This window comes from Tursiops truncatus, chromosome 19 (assembly GCF_011762595.2).
Source record: "Tursiops truncatus isolate mTurTru1 chromosome 19, mTurTru1.mat.Y, whole genome shotgun sequence".
NCBI classification, from domain to species: Eukaryota; Metazoa; Chordata; class Mammalia; order Artiodactyla; family Delphinidae; genus Tursiops; species Tursiops truncatus.
The window spans coordinates 56,254,723-56,278,413 of record NC_047052.1 but is presented as its reverse complement, the minus strand read 5'-3'; the positions used below and the strand labels follow the sequence as shown (position 1 = coordinate 56,278,413).

Sequence of the window (23,691 nt, the reverse complement as noted above, 5' to 3'; positions counted from 1 at the left end):
CACACACACACCATCACAATCACATTCTGGACCCTGCCCTTCCCCCACCGCACATCCCCCAGTTCTGTTGGCTGACAACCGGGAGAAACGAACTCCAAGGACCACACCACCTGCCCCGCCCAGAGACATCATCAACGTCCCCCGAGGCCCCGCCCCTCGCCATAAGCCCCGCCCCGGCTTGCAACTGCTCCTGCGCGCTCCAAGCCGGGAGCGACTCCCAGAAGCCCTTGGGGCGCTGTCCTGTCTAGCGGCGCGGCCTGTACTTCCGGCCAGACTCGGTTACTATGTGGATAACCACCTGGGCAGCCGTGGTCCGGAAGGGCCAGGAGCCGCTGACTTGGGGCCGAGTCGACGGACGCTGTGTAGGCCCAGACGGGCCCTCTCCTCCACGCCCTCTCTCCTCTTGGCGCCGCCGGGACGTTGGCCGGGACTCCGTTTCCCAGAGGGCGCCGCGGCTGACGGACGCGCTCACTTCCGGCGGCGGCCCGCCGCCTGGGTTCCAGCTGGCCAGGCAGGGTGGTGGGCTCGGCGGCCGGCCGGGCGGGGCCGGCTGGGTGCCCGGCGTGCCCGGGCGGGCTGGGTGTGTTTTCGCGACCCCGGGGGCGTGTGCGCGCACGGTGGTGACATGCGGGGGACGGCGAGCGCGCGGGCCCGCGGCCTGGGATCCCCACCGCAGCGAGGCGTCCCCCGCACAAAGCCCGGAGCGGGCCGCGGCCGGAGCGCGGGGACCCCGGTTGCTTTCCCTTGCCCTGCCCGGGGAAGGCCGCGCGCAAGGCGTGGCCTCACATCCAGGGGCCAGCGGGGAGCGGCGACCACGGGACCTGAGAATAGAGGTGAGCGTGACAGGTGGCCCGGCGGGTGGACGGGGACGAATTAATCCCCTCAGGGTGAGGGGAGGGTGGGGTCTGGGACAGGAGGCTTCTTGGGGCCCAAGTGCTGGTGAATGGCGTCCCTGGACTCCGGGGCTGTTGGATGGGGGCATCCAAAGGACTGGAAATTGAACGCGAGAGCATTAGTCCGCGGTACAGGATCACTCTAACCGGCCACCTCCCTGTTTCAGGGCTCCTAGAGAGAAGACACCCCCCCCCCCACCCGTGACAGCCCCTAGTAGAGTAGCGACCACATCCCAGGTGGCCCTTCAAAACTGGTCCCATCCTACTCATGCTCGAGCATTTGACGCTCCACTTGTTGAATCCATTTCAGATTTACAGCTGTCGTTTAAGACTCAGCAGGAAGGGAGCGTGGTGTAGATCTGGCCTGTAGCTACTTCTCTGTCTTCCCCCAGCTCTGCCTTCCAGGGACACGGCCTTTGTCCAGGTGAGGAGACACAAGCAGGAGGCGGCAGGGACAGGAATTGAACGGCAAGCCACCTCCCAGGTGAGTTGGCATTTCCTCTCTCCTCTCTGAAATGCAAGCTTGCTTTTCAGGACTTAATAATGTTTATTTTCTTTCAAAAGTTTTCAATCTAAGAGACCTGTCAGGGGAGCTGGTTCCCATTTCCTCACATTCTGGTGAGTGGCGGGCTACAGGGACAGCCCAGGGCCTCCCTCCCTGCTTCCTCTTCATCCCACTCAGAGTTCGTTCTTCATTGAAGAAACGATTCAGCCCCTCCCTGTGCAGCTTTTCTCAGAGGGACTCTGACGGAGCAGAAAGGTACTCCTTAGTGCAAACAGGACAGCCCCTTGTGTTGTACCTGGTGTGCTTGGTACTCTCTTTGTGCCAGCCCCTGGAGAGACATATGGCTAAGCCCCAGCCCCTGCTCCCAAGGAGCTCACAGCCTGTGGGTGGAAAGTCATGGAAGCATACAAGGTTCTGAGTGTGAGTTTTAGGACCAGGTACTGTGAGAGCGGGCGGGAGGAACTCTTGGCTCCTAGCTGCCTGTCGGGGAAGAGTAAGGATGTGATTTCTGAGCCCCATGTTTTGAAGGGAGAGGAGAGGTTTGGCAGACAGAAGAGGAAAGGGCAGCCCTGGTGCAATATGGAAGGCTGTCTTTTCCTCACTTGATTGCGTTCCTTCTTAGAATGCTAATAAATTCTTTGTTTCTGTCAGCTGTGTCTCCTAAATATGTGATCGCCAGCTCATAAACGTATGAGCTGGGTTCCAGTTGCCCAGACTGCATAGATTACCAGTGATCTCCATCCACATTACCAAAGGCAGTGCTCAGTTCTTCGTCTTTCTTGATTATCTTTGGCACTTGACGACCGTTGGCGTTTGAAATAGTTCAGGGGTTGGCAGGCTTTCACTGTAAAGGGCCAGGTAGTAAATATTTTAGGCTTTGCAGTCTGTGAGGTCTCTGCTGCAGCTACTTCCCTCTGCCTTGTAGAGCTAAAGCAGCCACAGAAAATATGTAAGTGATTGGGTGGGGTTGCGTTCCAATAAAATTTTACTTACAAAAACAGGTAACTGCCACCCCCTGAAAGAGCTTGCCCTGGCCCTCCCACCTTCCTGACTTCTCAGCTTTCACTGCTGGTTCCTCCTCACCCTCCTGACCTACAGCTGTCCCTGTGCCTCTGGGCTCTGTACTTGGCTCTCTCCTCTTGTCTGTCTGCAGCACTTTCCTTGGGGAGGTCAGCCCATTCTTGTCTGCACAGACCAGCCAAGCACTGACTTCTCCCAATCCGCCTTTCCAGCCCAAATCTCTCCTCTGAGCTCCAGGCCTCTGTGTCCAACTGGACTCCTCCACATGAATGTCGAATAGGTAACACAAACCTAACACGTCCAGACCCAGGTTCCTGGGGTTCCCCCCGACAATTGCCTCTGTCTCTGTGGCAGTTTCATGCTCTGAGTTACTCAGGCCAGAAGCTCTGCTGTCATTCTTGTCTCCTCTCTTGCCCTCACCTTCCACGTTTGGTCCATTTGCAAATCCCGTCAACACTGTTTTCATGTTGTACCCAGAATCTGACAGTTATCACCACTGCCACCACCGCGTCGGTCCTCATTATCTTGCCGTTGGCCCCTTCTACTCATGCTCCCCATGGTCGCTTCCCAATGCAGCAGCCAGAGGAGTCTGTTCTGCCACTTTCTGCTCAAACGCCCCAATGGCTTTCCCAAATGAAGGCCAGCTCCTTAATGTGACTGACAGGGCCCCAAGTGACCCGGCCCCCTGAACTCTGACATGTGCTACCACACTCCCCCATCACTCACTTTACTTTCTCAAAAGTTGCCTTCTTGTTTTCCTGATCACTGTGTCTAAAATTTCAGAGCCTCCCACCCAAATTCCTCACATCCCTCTTCCTTGCTTTACTTTTTAAGACTCTTAGCACTTTTCAATATACTATATACTTAGTTTATCTGGTTTTCTCTTGTCTGATTCTCTTATACCACAAAGTACATTTGACACAGGCAGGGATTTTGGATTCTTTTGCCCCAGCGCCTGATATGGAAAATAGGTGGTGGATGAATGTGTGAATGTAGTCTTAAAGTTCTCCTGGAGCCAATGTTTCACTATTTAATATAGCATTACAATGATACTTTTTATACCTGAAAATGTGCATTATCTCTGATTACTTTCTATGAGTATATTCCCAGAAGTTTTTCATTCCTGTGGATTAAAGTTTACCAAAGTTACATGAAAGCAAAATACTTTAAAAATTATATGTGGATGGAACAGCAGTAGGGTCTCAAAAGCTAGAATTCTAGATTTTACTTTTTTACTTTAAAAAAAGTAAACTTTACCCCCCTCAAAAAAATTATTACAGAATTTTCATTTGTGTATTTTAAAAATTAACTGAATTGAATTGAACCAAAAAAAACCCCTTTGATGCATTTTTTTTCTGTAAAATACTTTTTTTTTAAACTAGTTTGTTTGTTTTAATTTTTATTCATTTGTTTGGCTGCACCAGGTCTTAGTTGCGGTGTGTGTGATCTTTAGTTGCGGCACGTGGGATCTAATTCCCTGACCAGGGATCAAACCCGGGCCCCCTGCATTGGGAGCATGGAGTCCTAACCTCTGGACCACCAGAGAAGTCCCTCCTGTAAAATACTTTTTACTCTTTTTTTTCCTGTAAAATGTTAACACAAAGTATTTTTCTGTAAGGATAAGGTTGCTTTTTGGGTTTTATTTGTTTTTAAAGTTTATCTCGTCTTTATTATGTTTGAGAGTTAAAGCACCAGATCAATTTCATATTATCAGTACAGATTCTGTACCTGTATGTTTCCTCCGTGGTGTAGTATGACCCTGTGAAACTCACCTGAAAGTCTGCACGTCTGTATGATGGCAACAGGAATAAGACCAGGACCTGCACATTCTCGCTGTGTCCTCACATGGTGGAAGGGGCTGGGGAGGTCTCTGGGGCCTCATCTGTAAGGACACTAATCCCATTCATGAGGGTGGGCCTCCCAGAGGCCCCCACCTCCAAATACCATCACACAGGGCATTAGGATGTCAACATAGGAAGTTTAGGGGGACACAAACATTCAGACAAAGAGCTAACAAAAGTCATTGATTCTGTATATAAGGAGCAATCTGTATAAACTGGGAAAATGTCTTAAAAGGATATGCACATACTGTTACTTTGGGGTCCCTCTGGAATATGAGATTGGAGAGATGGGGAAAGGGATGTTTCTTATTAAGAAGAAAAATCAAAACCAAAAAAACCCAGTTGCCAAGTATAAGAAAATATTTGAACTTGTATTCTTCTCTTTAAGGGCCCCCAAATTCCAGTTTTACCAATAACAAAGTAGTAACAAATGCTAGAAAAATAGGCAGCATTTTCTCTGGCTCCAACAGACTTATAAAGTTACTGTAAAGATTCTGTGAAGATATTTTAAAAGATACTGTAATTTGTATACAATTTATTTACTACATATAATATATATATTTTGTTTCATTTAGTAAGGAATATCAGAAAGCTATTTGAATATCTGAAAAATTTAAGTACAAGACTTCCCAGCCAAGGAGCAGGCAGTTAGAATTGTAAGATTGGAACCTGCAAAAACCCATCATTCATTCATTCATTCATTCACGCTGTGCCAGGTCTCAGTTGCTGCACGTGGGATCTGTGTTGCGGCATGCGAACTCTTAGTTGTGGCATGCATGTGGAATTGAACCTGGGCCCCTGCATTAGGAGCACGGAGTCTTACCCACTGGACCACCAGGGAAGTCCCAAAATCCCATCTTTTAGAATTGGGTCAGAAAAGAAGCAGAAAAGTAGCCTCTGTCTCAGCACCTGTGTCTTTGAATGCAATTGAAAATGTTTGCCAAAAAAAAATCTGCATTGAAATGTTTTGTTTGTTTTTAAACCACTTTGTTGAGGCAAGATTGACACATAGAAAGCTTCACATTTTTAATATGTACAACTCGCTGAGTTTGAGGGTAAATACATACTCATGAAACCAGCACCCCCATCAAGGCCATAGACTTATCTATCAGTTCCCAGAGTTTCCTCCCTTCCCTCTTTAGTATTTTTACTTTTTTGGCAGTGAAAGCACTTAGCATAAGACCTACCTTCTTGGCCGACTTTAAGAATGCAGTGCAGGGAATTCCCTGCCGGTCCAGTGGTTAGGACTCCGTGCTTTCACTGCTGACGGCCCGGGTTCAACCCCTGGTTGGGGAACTAAGATTCCACAAGCCATGGGGTGTGGCCAAAAAAGAAAAGAATACAGTGCAGTATTTTTAGCTATAGGCACTGTGCTGTACATTAGAACTCCAGAACTTACTCATCCTGCATTACTGAAACTTTGTACTCTTTGATCATCCCCATTTCCCCCTCCACTAGCCCCTGGAAGCCACCATTCTACTCTCTATTTCTAAGAGTTGGGACTATTTTAGATTCCACATATAGGTGAGATCGATCATGCAGTTTTTGTCCTTCTCTCTGGCTTATGTCACTTAGCATATGTTTAGAAATGTTTGGGTTTTCATATACCTAAATATTTCCACTGCTGAGTCTCGCGCAGTTTTCAAAACTTGAAGGCATTTAAGGAACCGCAGGTGCAAAATGCAGGTCAGTAACAGATTAGGGTGAACAACCCGGGGAACGAGAGCCAAGCCTGCCTAGCGAGGTAAGCGCTCCTGCCAGCCACTCAGCCAGCAAATCCGTTCCTCTGCCTTTGAGGCTGGGTGCACTCACTTGAGGACTTGCTGCTGTGAGCTGGCCTGCATTTGAGCATGTCTTTGCTCAAGGCTGACTAAGCAGTTCCCGGCTGTTTCCCGCAAGTGTTACCAGGTGTTTTCCGTGTTTTATGGGGCCTTGGCGTCTCCCGCTTAGGAGAGCCCTGCATCGGGACTTCACCATCTCCACACAAAGCAAGATACCACTCACAGAACCCTTTACACAGTTCAGTTAAAAATCTTCAAAGTTGGTGCAAGTTAAAGAACGTGTGATAGTATTATATATTATTCAACAGATAACAAATCTCCAAGGCGCTTTCGTTGCTGGTAGAATTTAAATGGAAAGGTTGAGCCGCGGGTCAAAGTCGGCAGAGCGAACGTTCATTTGGTGTTTACAAGGCACCTCACGTTCTGAGCGCCGTGCTTGTGCTGTCCTTTTTAACCCATGGCACGGTCTGTGAGGTTGGTTTTATTGATGTTTCCCTTTTAAACATGGGCAACTGAGATGTAGAGGGGTTAAGTAACTAGCCGAGGTTTCAGAGCTGATGAGTGGACAGAGTCCTTAATTCAGCCTTCGGGGTAGTTGGACTTTTTTGCTTCCTGATTTGAGTCTATGCTTTTGAAAATCCCAAGGCTGCCAGATATTTAAATATACCTTCTGTTAGCCTCAGATTCTGGGGGTCAGAGTTTGAATTGAATAAATGTTCAAAATACATTAGGATGTATCAGCATTGTACACTGAAATCATAAAATTATGCCACATAAAATTCCACCAGCAGTGCATGAGTAGCAGACCCAGTCGTAAACAGGCTTGCAATGCCTCCTTGATACTTGCCCGCTTCTCTGAGATGGCACCTTGATTCTTTTTTTGTAATTGTGGTATAGTTGACAACATAGTGATTCACAATTTTTAAAGGTTATACTCCACTTATAACTATTATAAAATGTTGGTTGTATTCCCTGTGGTGTACAATACACCTTGATTCTCAAAGACATCTTATTAATGAAAAGCTTTATCGTATTTTTCATTCTAATTATACACTCATCTTTATTTCAGAAAAAAAGAATTCGGTTAGTTTGTTTTAAATGAACATTCAACATGTGATGAACACTAAAAGCAAATAGAAATCCTTAGAACACAGTTTGGGGTTTAGTCATGTGATGTTCACCTCCAGGTTTATTTCCCCATTCTTCCCCCGCCCCCCCCCCCGGGAGAAAGAAGAATTTATCATTACTTGCAGGAAGTGATGAGAACACTGGGGATCTTTCCCAAAGCAGTGTCTCCTGTTTCCCCATTCTTGTGCTGATCCAGGGCACTTGACTGTCCTCATGGTAAAAAACGCTCTGGTACCTGTTGTGCGTGGAACAATTTAGCCTCCGTTGTTTATTGTTTCTAATTGATGTCACATATTTCTCTTGTGTGTACCTCCTGTCACCAGCACAAAATTGCCAGTTCTCCGAGGGTAGAGGCTCTCTATTTTTCTCTTTTCTCTGAAGTTTACAGTGTAATGAGGCCCGCTGTCCAGTAATTAACTAGATTTCCACATCACTGGGTATTTTCCCTTACATGTATAATCTCCTACCTAAAATGAAGAGGGGGTAACCCTTAGGCCCCTATATTAACTTGCAAGGACTGCCATGAGGAGAACACCACAGGCTGGGCAGCTAAAACAACAAACAGTATACCGTTCTGGAGGACAGAAGTTTAAGACCAAGGGGTGAGCGGAGTTGGTTTCCCCTGAGGCCTCTCGTTGACTTGTAGACAGTTGCCCTTTCGCTCTGTTGTCACATGGTCCTCCCTCTGCGCTCACCCATCCCTGATTTCTTCCTCCTCTTAACAAGAATACCAGTCAGATTGGATCAGGGCCCAACCGTGTGACTTCATTTAACTTTTAGTCACCTCTTTGAAGGCCCTGTCTCCAAATACAGTCACCTTCTGGGTATGGGGGGTTGGGGCTTCGACGTGTGCATTTGGGGGGCAGGGCCTGAGCACTGGTCCAGCAGGAATGTGCTTTTGTCGTTTCAGAGCTTGGTGACATTTGGGGATGTGGCTGTAGAGTTCTCCCCAGAGGAGTGGGAGTGGCTGGACTCTGCTCAGAGGAGTCTGTACAGGAGTGTGATGCTGGAAAACTACAGGAGCCTGGTCTCGCTGGGTAAAGGCCCCCCCTCCCTCCTCATCACCACACCCTGCACCATCCTCTTCCTTCAAGCCAAGGACAGACCCACAGCATGACCACGTCCCGTTTCTTCTTACATATTTAGGACTTTGTGTTTCTAAGCCCAAAATGATCTCTTCACTGGAACAGAGGAAGGAGCCCTGGGTGGCGAAGAGAACGTTGACAAGAGGCGGGTGTCCAGGTGAGCGTGGGAGACCCAGGTGGGGTGAGGCCATGGCAGTCGCAGCTCCGCGCCTTCAGACACCTGGGATCATCAGCAGCCTTGAGCCTCTGGCCTGGAGGGAAAATCTAGGCCTGGGCTTTGCAAATTCTCCTTCTCCCCATCTCTTCTCTCCACCTCTGCTTCCCCCCCCCACCAAGTGTAACTTTTTTGTTTGTTTTTGTGGCCACGCCACGCAGCCTCTGGGATCTTAGTTCCCCAACCAGGGATCAAACGCGCTCCCCCCTGCAGTGGAAGGCAGGGTCCTAACCCCTGGACCACCAGGGAAGTCGTGTTACAATTCTTGTAACTCTTGTCCTGTCCTCTGGATCTCATGTTTTCCCAGCACCCGTCTTACCCTTTTGCTTTTCACACTTACACAGTCGTCACTTTCTTTAAAAGTCTTCGGCTGATTCTGATGCAGGTTTTACTATCTTATTTCTCTTTGATGAAATGACTTTCATTTACAGACTTCTTTTAACTGATTGTTACTGCACGTCAGCTTTGAGTGAGCCCACCAGGTGCTGGCTGGGAAGATGAGCGTAAGCTGTTAGAAAACTAACCATCCCGTAGGGGCGATAAGACATTTCTGTACACTTAAGTGCAGTAGAAAGTACTGTCCTACATATGATTAGTGTAAATAGGTACCTAAGAGGAAGAAAAAAGTTATTCCCGGTTTCAAGCCAGGGAAACAAGGTACAAGAGTAGAGCCTTGAGCAGAAAGGTGAGAACGAGAAGAAAGACATCGGTAGTTCAGGAGAGGATTTGTGTTGAGCCGTGATCCGTCTGGGGTCCAGGCGGACTTCCCCCGTGCAAACAGGCTGCACACAGGTGGGCGACTGGCTCTCAGAAGGAAAGGACACTGATTCTGATTTGATGGTATGTTCTTGCAGATATTGTGATGCAGATATCATATTTATACCACTTGGGAGTACAGAGATTTCAACCACAACACTATTTCTGGAATAGCAAGTTAACCAAGTAAGACAAGGAATCAGAATTACAGATTTCTTTTGGAGGTTCCTGTAATAGGAAATGACTACCATTTCTAAAGAATTGAGAATCTTGTAAGACCTCTTTGTTCAAACCGTACTTCGGCAGAAAAGTTTGTATCAACAGGACAGTTTACAAACTCTGACGACTCACATGGGTCATCGTATGGCCCAGGAGAACTGGAATGGCGTTTTGGGGAAAAGTTTTCCATTTATCATGGTACTAAATCACATTCTCTGAGCAGTTTTCTGAGACAGAACTGTTTTTTTCCCTTCTGTTGACCCTTCTTCTGTTGCTGAGACTGTAGTTGATTTTGAAGACCTGTACTTTTAAGGCCAGAATCTGAACATTGGTTAGTTAGCATTGTAATCAAAAAAAAAAAAAAAAAAAAAAAGGAGACGTTAGTTTTTAAAAAAAAGAGAGAGAAGAAATTTTTGCTAAATAAAATGGAGAAAGAGTCAAAGTGAGACTTCCATAATAGCGCTGAGATAAGGATCATATAGCATTTCCTTCAATAGGCTCTGCCCCTCTTTGTCTATTTTGACCACATTTTATCTTAGATTTAAATCTCTGTGAGCTCTCTCACCTCCTGCACTTCGATCTCTTTCTCCAGTCTCCTGCTAAAACCATAACATGCACTACTTGGTCAACCTTTAGGTGTGGAAACTCACATTGTGTCCTTTAGGGTTAAAGCTACACAAATTTGGGAATGGAAGGCCAGTTGGTCATATAAAACAGCTTTCGAAACAGTATACTTTTTTTGAGGATTTTTTCCCATCTGATTACATTTTGGAAGATTTCTTCATACTGGTATATAATCGAAGAGATATTTACCTTCTTAAAAATATCTTTTAGACTCACGGGCTCTGCCAAAGACCAAGGAGTTATCTTCAAAGAAGAGCTTCTGTGAAGAAAAGTCATCCCAGGCGGTGCTAATGGAGAGGCCCACAACCTACAGTCTGGAGTGCTCCGTTCTAGGGGAAGACTGGGGTTACAGTGCTGTGTTGGAGAGGCATCTGGTGAGTCAGGGTGTAAATGGAGGGGGAGACACGCTTACAGATAAGTTGCATGAGGTAGACTTGGCGAGATTCCTAGTAAGGCACTTACAGAGGCAGTGCTGATGACTCCCAGGAGCTTCCTTGTGTCCTTCACAAAGAAACCCTTCCTTAGGAAAGCGATCTTGTCTGCAGTAAGTGTGGGAGAAGTTTCCGTTGGAATCCAGGGCTGCATACCGACAGAGTGTCCCCCCAGAAGAGAGAGTACCTGAAGTCTTGATACACACAAGGGGGAACACTGGGTCACAGCAAGTCGTAAACAAGTCTGTTTAAATCAGAAATGTTCGACTTGTAATGGATGTGAGAAGACTTTGAATAGGATCTCAACCCTTCCTTTTCATCAGAGATTTCATATGAGAGAAAAACCCTCTGCAGACTTAATTGAACAACGTGTGTTGAACGTCAGGAAGCCTCCAGTGAACTTCAGAAAATCCATACTCTCTGTACCTTCATTCTCCTCCAAGAAATTATAGATTCTCCATGGCACAAACAGTTTCCCCTATTTTTCTTTTCTTTCCCCCTAAACATATACGACATAGCTAGCTCAGTCGTCATGTGACCGGCATCACTCAGAACCTAGTGAAAATTCTTGGTACATCACAGCATGTGGATGCAGCCCACCCCACAGAGCCATCGTGGGTTCACGAGCACGGTTTGATGAGAAACGTGTTTGTACTATTTCAGGGCTTGGTGACCATCACGAACATGGCCGTAGACGTCTCCCAGCAGCCAGACCCAACTCGGAAGAGTTTCTGTAAGAATGTTGTGTGGGAGGACCACAATCTGGGGGCAGTAGGTAAGGATGTTCCTCTCCGAAATCTGAAACTTCAGGAGCCCCCACTTTCGTTCCTCAGTTTTGAATTGTGTGTGGGGGTTGGGGGTGGGGGGGGTGGCAGGGTTGTCTTCCAAAGCACTGGGTTGAATTTTTACTCGCAATTCTTAAGAGTGTGACGTTTGTAGAGTTGAGAGTTAGTATCTCTGTCATACTTGAAGCATCAACTTCAATATCCTTAAAATACTCTTCACTTTTCTTCCTGGTCCTTCCTGTAATAAAGCGCTCTTCCTTCAAAGCCAAGGAATTGGTTGTCCATTTAAGAATGCCAAGGGTATGACTGAAACCCCTGTCTTTTCCCATGTGCAGGACATTGTGTGTCTGAGCCAGACTTGGTCTCTTTGCTGGACCTTGGGAAGGAACCCTGGGTGGTGAAAGGAGAGCTGGCAAGAGGCCCGTCCCCAGGTGAGCGTGGGAGGCCTGGGGTGGAAATGCCACTGCAGGCCAGAGTGTAGTTCTCACCAAAGAGGCCAGGTGCTCCCTAACGTACAGAGAAAGTCCTCGGGTCTGGAAAGAAGATTGAGATCCGAGCTTTGAAAATTACATTGTTCTCTCCTCCTCCTCCTCCCCTCCCCTTCCTCTTCCCCTCCCTCCTCCCCTCCCTCCTCCCCTCCCCTCCTCCCCTCCTCCCCTCCCTCCTCCTCTCCCCTCCTCCCCTCCCTCCTCCTCTCCCCTCCTCCCCTCCCTCCTCTCCCCTCCTCCCCTCCCTCCTCCCCTCCCCCCTCCCCTCCCTCCTCCCCACCCCTCCCCCTCCTCCCCTCCCCCCTCCCCTCCCCTCCTCCCCCCTCCTCCTTCCTCCCCTCCTCCTTGCCCCCCCACCCCACCTTCTCTTGGTTGATAACTCCTCCCTGTAGCTCTGCTCCTGTCCTTGGCCACTCAGACATGGATCAGCCACTTGGTTCTTTAAATGATCTCTTCCAGACCCCGAGGGTTTCTGGAGCTGTCTTCCAAAGGTCTGATGTTCGTAGTCACATGGCCACTCACTTCGTGATGCATCCATTCCTGTAAGAACCACAAATTGAAGGAGGGAGCCACTTGGCTTGACATTGGCAGGCGATTGGAGAACGAGGGAATTTACACTTCTGTCCTCAGCCATCAAATATTTACATCAAATATGACATGTGCATGGATGACTTGCATAAACCAGAGCTTGTGAAATTCCCAACATGGCCTTAAAGAGGCAAAGGACAGGGTTCCCCCCAGAGAATCCTTGTCTGGGTTGGAGAGGGTGGGCAGATGGATTGCAAGAAGACGTGGGCGGAGGGCCGTTTCTTCGATACACAAGGAAGGAAAAGAAACTTCTTTTGAAAATAATGGTTTTCAGAAAGTGTAATCCTGTCACCTGTCTGGGAAAGGAATAGAAAATCATAACCTGTAATCACAATATGTTAACAAGACAACTTTAGGCCCTTCAAGCCCTGATGAACACATATGTTGTTTTACGTGGTAGAAATAGAGTTTGCGTTCTGTCCTGCGTACCAGTGTTTTCACGTGAGTTCCATGTTCTGTGTGCCACTGCTCAATTAGGTTGCGTCACATTTCTTGGTGTTAAAAATATAACAGGCACCTTTATGTTAGTGAAGGCTGTACATTTTGGGGATGCCTGTATCCCTGGAAGTGAAAATCTGCTGAGCTCTGAGAGTTTTCTGTTCTAGTGACTCTAGCAATGGCCAGATGACTAGATGTATGGGTTTAATTGCATCATCGTAGCATTGGGTAGTTTGGTGAAAATGTTTAGCTTATTATTTGGTGAAAGATTATAGCCTAAGGTTATTTTTTTATTATGAAAATGAGTTGAATACTTTCCTCAAATTTTGTTATTGTCTTTATCCTTTTGTAAAATGTCCCTCATTTATATCCATTTCTCTATTTGTGTCTTAAATTTTTTTTGTTTTTGATTTTTTTTTAATATTTGGCTGTGTCCAGTCTTAGTTATGGCATGCAGGATCTTTCATTGCGGTGCGCGGGCTTATCTCTAGTTGTGGCGTGTGGGTTTTCTCTCTCTGACTGTGGTGCATGGGCTCCAGAGCATGTGGGCTCTGCAGTTTGCAGCACACGGGCTCTCTAGTTGAGGTGCACGGGCCCAGTAGTTATGACCACGCAGCATGTGGGATTTAGTTCCCTGACCAGGGTTCAAACCCACATGCCCTGCATTGGAAGGCAGATTCTTTACTACTGGACCACCAGGGAAGTCCCTATTTTTTTGTTTTTTGGGGTTTTTTTTTCCTTTTTTGGCTGTGCTGCACAGCATGTGGCATCTTAGTTCCCCAACCAGGGGTCAAACCCATGCCCCCTGCAGTGGAAGTGCAGAGTCTTAACCACTGCACTGCCAGTCCAGTCCCAGTGGGTTTTTTTTAATGTGAACATTAATTTTTTAATGTATTGTTTCAAACTATCTTTTACATATGGTAATAAGTATTTTTCTTTTCACTAGAATTTTTTAAGTTGTACATAAAATTTTTAAAAATTTTATACAGTCTAATATATTACTACTTTTATGATTTCTCCTTCTATTTGTATCCTTAGAAAGTAGACAGAAACTTCATCTAAGTGGCTCTCTAGTATTACAGTATATGGAAATACCATAATTTACTTAACTAATTTACTGTTGAGGATATTTGAACCTTTAGGTTTTTTCTGGTTTTCACCTGTAATAAACTGTGGTCCAGTTTGTTCATATCTCTTTGCATGATCAAAGTATACATGTCTTTTAAGTTTCATGAACATAATAACAGGCTGTAACACCATTGGTAAACAATATATGAGAATACCTATTTCCATACATCTTCACTAATAGTATTTTGGGTTTTTTTTAATATTTTCCAAGCTGTGGGGTGAAAATTGAGTTTTGTTTAATTTTTATTTTGCAGACTACTTGTGAGGTTGTGAATACATGTGTTTAAATCCATTCAGGGTTTATACTCTGTTAGTGATGTCTTCATGCCCATTGCCCACATTTCTGCTGGGTCATATTTCCTTGCCTGTATATAGCATGAATGTAAATCCTGTTTTATAAATGTGGTATTTTTTCCCCCAATTTCCTGTGGTTTGAAAGGTTGCATGTGGTGTTTCTTGCTATCCAGTATTTTAGATTGGTAGCTTCATTTATAGAAGCTTTAGCTTTGATTTTTGTTTCATTCATGGTTTTTTGTTTCTGTTAACAGATATATTACTCCCATTTGTACTGTACAACAAATTTGTTTGGTCTTGTTTCTGTTGCTTATTTAATTCTTCCTTGTTTCTCTCCATGAATACATTATTAAGTCTTTCTATCCATGAACACAGGATGTCTTTCCATTTATCTGGCTCTTAATTTTGTTAAGCAGTGTTTGTAGTTTTCAGTGTACAGTCTTGCACCCTTTAAGGTAACTTTTTTCCTCAATAATTTATTCCTTCACTGCTATTTTTCATGGAATTATTTTCATAATTTCCTTTTCAGATTGTTCATTCCTAGTGTATTGAAATACAGCTGATTTTTGTGTGTTGATCTTGTATACTGCAGTTTTGATGACTTGATGTATTAGCTCTAATACCTTTCTTGTGGATTGTTTAGGGTTTTCTATATATGGGATGATATCATCAGCAAGTACAGTTTTTTTTTTTCCTTTCTAATTTGGATGCCTTTTATTTCTATTTAATTGCTCTGGCTGGAACTTCCCAGGTATCTTTGTCTTGTTATTGACCTAAGAAGGAAAGCTTTCAGTGTTTAGATGCCATTAAAAAAAATACTTTATTTTCCTTTTTTAAAGATCATCTTTTCCCAAACATCTGGCTCTCTGCATCATCTCTCTCCCCAACACCACTTTGATCTCTGTACATTTATTGTGATATAGCTCTACTTGCACAAGTTTTTGGTACATGCTAAGTGATTCAGCAAAGGGATTTCAGACATAATCATTCCTCCCTGCAAGCTTGTAGTCTGAGGTAAGCCATATACCCGATCAGTGGTGTGTATGATGTAATTAAATATAATATCAGCACTCACTATTTTTATAGAAACAGTCTTTCCAGAATGAGAAATTCCATTACTTAAATGGCCAGAGAAGAAGTGACGATTTTGTCAGGCTTGCAGAAGCAAGCAGGTCAGTGTAAAAATGATTTCTATGTGACCACTGAACTTTAGCCATCAGTTGGCACTGTAGGTTCTGTTGAAATCAGTCAAATAAGATACAGTTGACAGAAACACCATTTCTGGTTGTAGGGGAGTGATTGGGCTTTCAGGACTCTTAATGAACGTCATAGAATACACTGTCCTTTTGTGTTTGGTGTGCTTCTTGGAACAACTTTGGTGACATGATGACTGCCCTGGCATCAAAGCTGCATAGCCAGGGGTGAGAAAGGGTGAAGAGAATGATTGTCTTAGACTGTATTTTTAGGTGATGTGATTACAGAACATTTTTCCAACTCCTGATGCTTCTGATGTGTGACTGATTCCACATACATTTATCTTTTTTTCTATTCACCTCTCTGGGTTCCTGTATGAATCCAGTCTGGGGTCGTCTTACATACATTGTAGACTGCATGTTCACATGTTTTAGAGGTGCACAATTTATGTGGTTTAATTAGGGTTTAATTCACCAATTAGTGAGTTTCTTCACAGTTTTCCTTTTAGTAGATTCCTTTTCTCCCAGCCTATGATAAAAGAAATGTTTGTTTCTTGTTTATTTTCTTGATATCTTTCAGGCCAGCAGTCTATACATGAGACCCAGGAGTTATTTCCGAAGCAGGATTCATTTGCTGAAGTGGTAACGGACAGAACTTCAAACACTAACCTAGAGAGTTCCACTTTCAGAGGAAGCTGGGATTCTGAGGGTCTGTTTGAAAGGAAGCTGGCAGGTCAGAAGACACAATTCAGGCAGGAGGCAGTCACTCACAACAAAACTCTCTCTAAGGAAAGAGAGTGTCCGTATAACAAATCTGGAAGATGGTTCCACTTGGACATTTCAGAAGAGAGAGTTCACCGCTGTGATTCAGTTAAGAAAACTTTCCCCCCAAGTTCAGTGGTAATAAAACATGCAGGGATCTATGCAGGAAAAAAACTTTTCAAATGTAATGAATGTAAGAAAACCTTTACCCAGAGCTCATCCCTCACCGTGCATCAGAGAATTCATACTGGAGAGAAGCCCTATAAATGTAAGGAATGTGGAAAGGCCTTCAGTGACGGCTCATCCTTTGCCCGACATCAGAGATGTCACACCGGCAAGAAGCCCTACGAATGTATGGAATGTGGGAAAGCCTTCATACAGAACACATCCCTTATCCGTCACTGGAGGTATTATCACACCGGGGAGAAACCCTTTGACTGCATCGACTGTGGGAAAGCCTTCAGTGATCACATCGGACTCAATCAGCACAGGAGAATTCATACTGGAGAGAAGCCCTACAAGTGTGATGTGTGTGACAAAGCCTTTAGGTATGGCTCATCCCTGACTGTCCATCAGAGAATTCACACAGGAGAGAAACCGTACGAATGTGAGGTGTGTAGAAAAGCCTTTAGCCATCATGCCTCACTCACTCAGCACCAAAGGGTGCATTCTGGAGAGAAGCCTTTTAAATGTAAAGAATGTGGGAAAGCCTTTAGGCAGAATATACACCTTGCTAGCCATCTGAGGATTCATACTGGTGAGAAGCCCTTCGAATGTGGGGAATGTGGTAAGTCCTTTAGCATCAGTTCCCAGCTGGCCACCCATCAGAGAATTCATACCGGAGAGAAGCCCTATGCTTGTAAGGTCTGCAGCAAAGCTTTCACCCAGAAGGCTCACTTGGCACAGCATCAGAAAACTCACACAGGAGAGAAACCCTATGAGTGTAAGGAGTGCGGGAAGGCCTTCAGCCAGACCACACACCTTATTCAACACCAGCGAGTTCACACGGGAGAGAAACCCTATAAGTGCATGGAATGTGGGAAGGCCTTTGGTGACAACTCCTCCTGCACTCAGCACCAGAGGCTTCACACTGGCCAAAGGCCCTACGAATGTATTGAATGTGGGAAGGCCTTCAAGACAAAGTCGTCCCTCATCTGTCATCGCAGAAGTCACACTGGGGAGAAACCTTACGAATGTAGTGCGTGCGGCAAAGCCTTCAGCCATCGGCAGTCCCTTAGCGTCCATCAGAGGATTCACTCTGGAAAGAAACCGTATGAATGCAAGGAATGCAGGAAAACCTTCATCCAAATCGGACACCTCAATCAGCACAAAAGAGTGCACACGGGAGAGAGACCCCACAACCATAAGAGAAGCAGAAAGGTCTTCAGGCAGAGCACACACTTTGCACATCAGAGAATCCACACTGGAGAGTCACCTGCACGCCCCTCTTTACCTGCTACATCAAATCCTGTGGATCTGTTACCCAAGTTTCTCTGGAATCCACCCTCACTCCCATCACTATAGTCCTGAGACATTGTGGCTCAGATAGACCACTCCAGCAGTTTAAAACCTGTTCTCTCTCTTTCTGTCTATTCTGTTCTTGTCCTGTACAAGTTTGTTCTTCACATTGTTGCAGTTAGAACGTGAAGATTTTTGTTTTAAGTGAAAATAGAATTCATTTACTCCTCATGTAAACACTTATGTTGAGATCCTTCATATTGATTAATGCATAAGATGTGTGTAGCACAATGGCTGGTCCATACTAAGCGTTCAGTAATGTTAGCTCTTTTAAAAACATTGTTTTCAGACATTGAAAAGTTACCATAGGCAACTCTGACTGAAAATGATGCATAGAATGAAGCTAAGAGAAGCCGGATATTAGATCAGGAACAGGCGTTTCAAGACAGTGAGGCTTTGCCCGTTCTGGTTTAAAACTTGATTCCATAATGTTGAGTTAGTATTATAGCTTTTCATTTATCTGCATAAAGTGTAAGGTGCTGTGACCTTGTTGGTGAGAAAATTACATCTGACAACAGTCTTAGAAAGTGTGTAGAGAACATGGGTGAGGAGGCCACCTGGAAGAAAAGAACTGAAACAATCAGAGGAGAAGACAAGGTTCACCTGCGTACTTTTAAACCTTCTGACATGTATTAGAAAATTTGGCAAGATTTGATCATTTAAAGTCACCTGGGCTTATGCGTGAATTCCATTAAAGTTTCAAAGAACCACTAACCTTGAGGCAGACTAATCTTGACTATGACTCATGGCCAGAGCCTCACTGTTTTGTATGGCCCATGATCTGAATTTTTAAAATTATTTTAATGGAGGAACAAGTGAATAGAATAATAGCTTAAGACAACATGAAAATTATATGAAATTTAAATTTCAGTGTCCGTAAATAAAGTCTTATTGGCTCACAGCCATGCTTATTTGTTTACATGTTGCCTAGGGCTGCTTTCGCTCTACAATAGCAGACCTGAGTAGCTGTAACAGAGACAGTATTGCCTGAAAAACTTCAAATATTTACTCTCTGTCCTTGTGCAGAGAAAGCGTGCCGACTGCTGCTCCAGTGCAGAGAAAAATACACAAAAGGTTCTAATTATTTTTATGAGGATAATACAACTCTCCCATCAAAAACAAGGAAAACTGTAAAGCAACTTATGAATAGAGGTGAAAGAATGTTATTAAACTGTTGAACAATAGGAAATGTCAATAAAAAGAAATACTATATTTTTCTAGATGAAGTAATACTGTTAAAATGTTTGTAAATTGTCACTCCCAATAGAGTCTCAGTAGGATATGTTTGCTCTGACAGTTTTAGCTGAAAACCACACAAGGAAGGATGATTTGTCAAACATAGCAGGACATTTAAAAAATGTTTTGGTGGGACTTCCGTGGCGGTCCAGTGGTTAGGACTCTGTGCTTCCATTTCAGGGGGTGCGGGTTTGATCCCTGGTGAGGGAGCTAACCTCGCATGCCGCGTGGTGTGGCCAGAAAAAAAAAAAATCGTTGAAAAAATGTTTTGGTATATAATAAGATTAGCGTTTCATTATTGGGGAAATGATGTTGTAACAATTGATTATCCACTCTCCACAAAGAGAAGCATACCTAGACCTTACAGAGAAATATAATACAGTTGTATTTATCGGCTCTAATTATGAAATAATATGTTAGAGGCGAACACAGAAAGGAGGAAGGCTTTACTGAGTAGGACATGGAGCCCTGGAAGACATGAAGAGAGTAAGCTGGCCTGTACAAAGATTTAAATAAACTTCGATATGGTGAAACGTGTCAAAAAAGATGTAAGAGGCAACTGGCAGAAAATACACACAACACATATGAAAAAATATGTCATTTAAGAACAGAGTGCTGTGACACAAAGCAGTCGGGGAACTAGGCAGTGCTTACCAACAGGCGTGTCACCGTGGAAGAACTCGAATAAAGAAAATTTGTTAGGTTCTTAACCTTGTTGCTCAGAAGATTACAGATTTAAAACGAATCTTCTTGACTCGCAGATGGATTAAAATCTAAACTGCAGTTAATTTCCCGTACTAGTTATTGTGGGAAAACAGGAGGTTGTTCATCATTACCAGTGTAGATTTGTCTCCTCCTGTTTGGGGTGGCAATATGGCATGACCTATCCACACTATAAATATGCATTCCTTTTAAAACAGTAATTCTAGATCTAGGAGTTTCATCCCAATGGAATAAATATATAGATATAAATAATGTTTATTGCAAAATCTTCTTAATTACAATAAATAGGATTTCAGTATCCTGCCAAGCAGATTGATTAAATTGTGATTATTCAATACAGTATTGTCCAGTTAGCAGAAAGAGATTAAGCTCTACATATGCTCCTATGGAGTATTGTCTGTCTACAATATATTAAATGCAATATGTGATTTGCAGAACTTTATGTGTAAAATAATCTTGTAGTCATAGAGTCAAAATTAATATTGAATATATATGTGTGCGTGTATATGTGTGTGTGTCTATATATATATATATTTTTCAGTATATATGTTGAAATCTGTTTTTGTCTTTAACACATGCTTTTCCTAGCTCTTTGTTGTCACTTTGCCTTCATTCTGTATTGTACTGTTGGACTGCCAGTCACACATGGCTCTAATTAAGCCAGTCAGGTTTTTCATTCTTTGTATTTTGACCGGAGACATGGGGCAAATATTAGGCTTTATGTATGGGCCATAAGGGATGTTTTCTTTTAGTATTCATTTTGATTGGTTGGGCCACTTGTTGTAACAGCTATTATAAAGATATGGAACATCACTCCTGGACTGCAAATAGGTGGAATTGAGTCATCCTTTGGCAGCAGCCTAAAGATTTCTGCATCTCTACCTGTCTGATCCATTAAAATGATTCCTGCATCCTCACATCCTAGTTTTGTTTGGTTCTTTAAATCTTCAAGGTATCTGGTATCCTTTCAATATTTAACTTCTAAGGTGGAGTCATCTTTTATTCTCATACAGAAATTGGTACTAGAGGATGATTCTCAGACTACAGAGAAGCAGAATATTAAGGGCTGATTGAAAGAGATAGGTTAAAAGACAGAGAAACTTGTAATCCTGTGTTGTGTTAGGAAAGGATAGTCATGATGTAGCAGGATCATAAGCCCACTGCACACAAGGGGCTGGATAGCTCTTACCAAAAACTAAAGGCAGTGAGCAATGCTAGCTCCAAAAGTAAGTGTGATGCTTGTTTACAATGAAATTAGATAATTAAAAGTGAAAGGCCACTTGAAATTCTGACCTTAAGAAAGGCATTGAAGTCAGACCTTTCTATGATTGTGTTGGGAGTCTTCTTAAGTGCTTCTAACCACGGGGCTGGCAAATCCTGAAACCCAAGTGCAACAGTAGATCCAGGTGTTTGCTGAGCTATGATACTTACTGAATTCCCAACCTCGCCACTTCTCTTAGATGAAAGTGAAGTGTGGGGAAAGATTTGAATCCATGTAACTGGAATGGGGCTATCACGAAAGATTCAAGCATCTTAGAAAACTTTTGACTTTCTCAAACCTTAAGAAACCTCCCTACTTATTCTCTTTGCCATACATCTGTGACAAAACTCTTGAGTCTGCTTTTCTAGTCTTGAAATGCAGACAGGGAGGAGATTCATGTCATCCAGAAATATTTAATATCCTTTATTATATCCAAAATCTAGGACACATTTTTGGAAATGTCATCTCGAGGGTTAGAATTTACATTGCATAATATATAAGGACTTGAAAGAATTCAAGAGTTTATAGTGCTGGATTGGATCATTTATGTCCCTACCCTCACTTATCTTTTGCAAGTTCCCCTGTCAGGTCTAGTAGTTTTTCTATGTTCTTTTGACATGAAGTACCAGCATATTAAAAGTCTCCTGTCTCCTTTAGGTACTGGGATTTCTCATGACAGTGATTACATTTGGAAAGTGTACTGAACTAGGGCATGTGCAATAGCTGGAGTATAGGGCAACAGGTAATCTTGAGAATAAAATGAAATGTCACAATAAACACAGAAATCCTAAGAATGTTCTGATATCTGATATTTTTACCTTATTTCATTGATCCCCAAGGTTGAAACTGCACTAGGGTTTTGTTTTAGTTAGAAGCACTCCATGGCATGGCATCCAAGTCCCACATCGACTTGAGTCAACAGAAAGGAGACTGAGTACTCTTGAAAGATTGTAATCAGTATCTGAACATTTCTACTGGAATTCCTGAATGACGTATTTGTGCAGAGTGAGGGCTCATGGGGGAATTCTTATGTAGTGTAGCTTGTAGCAGGTACAATGACCACAAACCCATATGGTTATTTTCCAAGGTCCTGGGTATGTAGCATTTGTTAATGATACCTATGATATGATTAGACAACTGCCCAAAGTTTGTGCTTCCCTTTCTGTTGCCTGAAAGTCGATTCCGGAATGTGACTGCCAAGGCACATCCTGCATTACTCAGCCACTATTGCTTCCAGTTCTGGCTGTGGTTTGAATAGGAAACGTGTGTCACTCTGGGCTCGGTTATTAAGAAAAGGATGTACCACCCAGATGGAAGAAGAAGAATCTCAATTGTATGGAACGGCAAAACTGCAAGATGGAAGAACTCTGGGCCGCTAAACCGCTATTTGGAGGAAAGCCATCAGTCACTCAGGAGCAACAGCAGTGGATTATTATGTGAGCGAAAAACAAACATATGTGCAGGTAATGACACGAGTTTTAATTGTGATAGCAGCTGCTGTAGTTCTATCAATGTGGTATCTTTGACTACTGATAGAATCCCTTTTTTTTTTTTTTTTTTTTTTTGCGGTATGCGGGCCTCTAACTGTTGTGGCCTCTCCTGTTGCGGAGCACAGGCTCCGGACGCGCAGGCTCAGCGGCCATGGCTCACGGGCCCAGCCACTCCACGGCATGTGGGAACTTCCCGGACCACGGCACGAACCTGGTTGCCCTGCATCGGCAGGCGGACTCTCAACCACTGCGCCACGAGGGAAGCCCAGAATCCCTATTTTAACTCACTGAATCACAGAGTAAGGGCTGTGATAGTATGTTCATTAGCTGTTGTGTAACAAACTACGCTAAAGCTTAGTGGCTTAAAACAAACATACATTTGTCATCTTACAGCTTCTTTGGGTAAGGAATCCAGGCATGGCTCAGCTGGGTACCTCTGGCTCCTGGGGTCTCTCAACAAGACAGCAGTCATCTGAAGGCTTTATGGGAGGAGAATCATCTTCCAAACTCATTAAAACTGTTGGCTGGCCTCGGGTCCTTGCTGGCCTTTGGCTGGACACATCAATTCCTTTCCACATGGGCAGCTCACAACATGGCAGCTGGCTTCCTTGTAAGTGAGCAGGCAAAAGAAGGGTACCCAAGGTGGAAGCCGAAGCCTTTATGTAACCTAATATTACAAGTGGCATCCCCTCATCTTTGTACTTGGTTAATTAAAAGTGGGTCACTAGGTCCAGCTCACTTCCAAGGGGAGAGGATTACATGAGGTTATGAATAGCAGGAGGCGGGGATCATTTGGGAGCCACTTTAATGGATGCCTACCATAGTCTGCCCTCCGGCCCCTGGTGACTCATTTCCCTTCGGCATACAAAACAGTCACCGGCTTCCAAGACCCCTCCCCAAATCGCATCTCATTATAGCATCAGCTCAAAGTCAAGAATCTTGTCATGTAAATTAAGTACAGATGCTGATGAGGCTCATAAGACGTCGTTTCTTAAGTACAGTTCCTCTTGCTCTGTAGACCTTTGGAAATAAATTATCTGCCTCCCCTAGACCCCAGAGCGCGCGCGCGCACACACACACACACACACGCGCGCACACACACCCGCAAGTGCACAAAGCACCAGGCAAAATCCAAATCTCCGCTCTTCTATCCCGAAGGCTCCGCCCCTAGACCCGCCTCTCCTAAGCTCCGCCCACTTCCCTGGCTTTCCCCTTGCTCAAGGCGCCTGCGCGCTCCACGTTCTTGCGACCCCGCCCACCTTCGGCCGAGGCGCGGGTGAGCGGCTACTC

The 23,691-nt window shown here is 44.4% G+C and overlaps 1 protein-coding gene across 2 annotated transcripts; it reads left to right on the top strand.

Moving 5' to 3' along the window:
* The first annotated feature begins 241 nt into the window (after positions 1 to 241).
* ZFP28 (ZFP28 zinc finger protein) lies at positions 242 to 20,567 on the top strand. Of its 2 annotated transcripts, none has more exons than XM_033845943.2 (8): positions 242 to 833; positions 1,286 to 1,377; positions 8,079 to 8,205; positions 8,315 to 8,410; positions 10,277 to 10,440; positions 11,161 to 11,272; positions 11,618 to 11,713; positions 15,992 to 20,567. In XM_033845943.2, the coding sequence occupies exons 1-8, from the start codon at positions 626 to 628 to the stop codon at positions 17,695 to 17,697; spliced, it is 2,601 nt and encodes an 866-aa protein (XP_033701834.1). In that variant the 5' UTR covers positions 242 to 625; the 3' UTR covers positions 17,698 to 20,567. The 2 variants fall into 2 exon arrangements, with proteins under 2 accessions (XP_033701834.1, XP_033701835.1); XM_033845944.2 differs by having other exon boundaries at positions 694 to 833; positions 1,204 to 1,377.
* Positions 20,568 to 23,691: the final 3,124 nt, after the last annotated feature.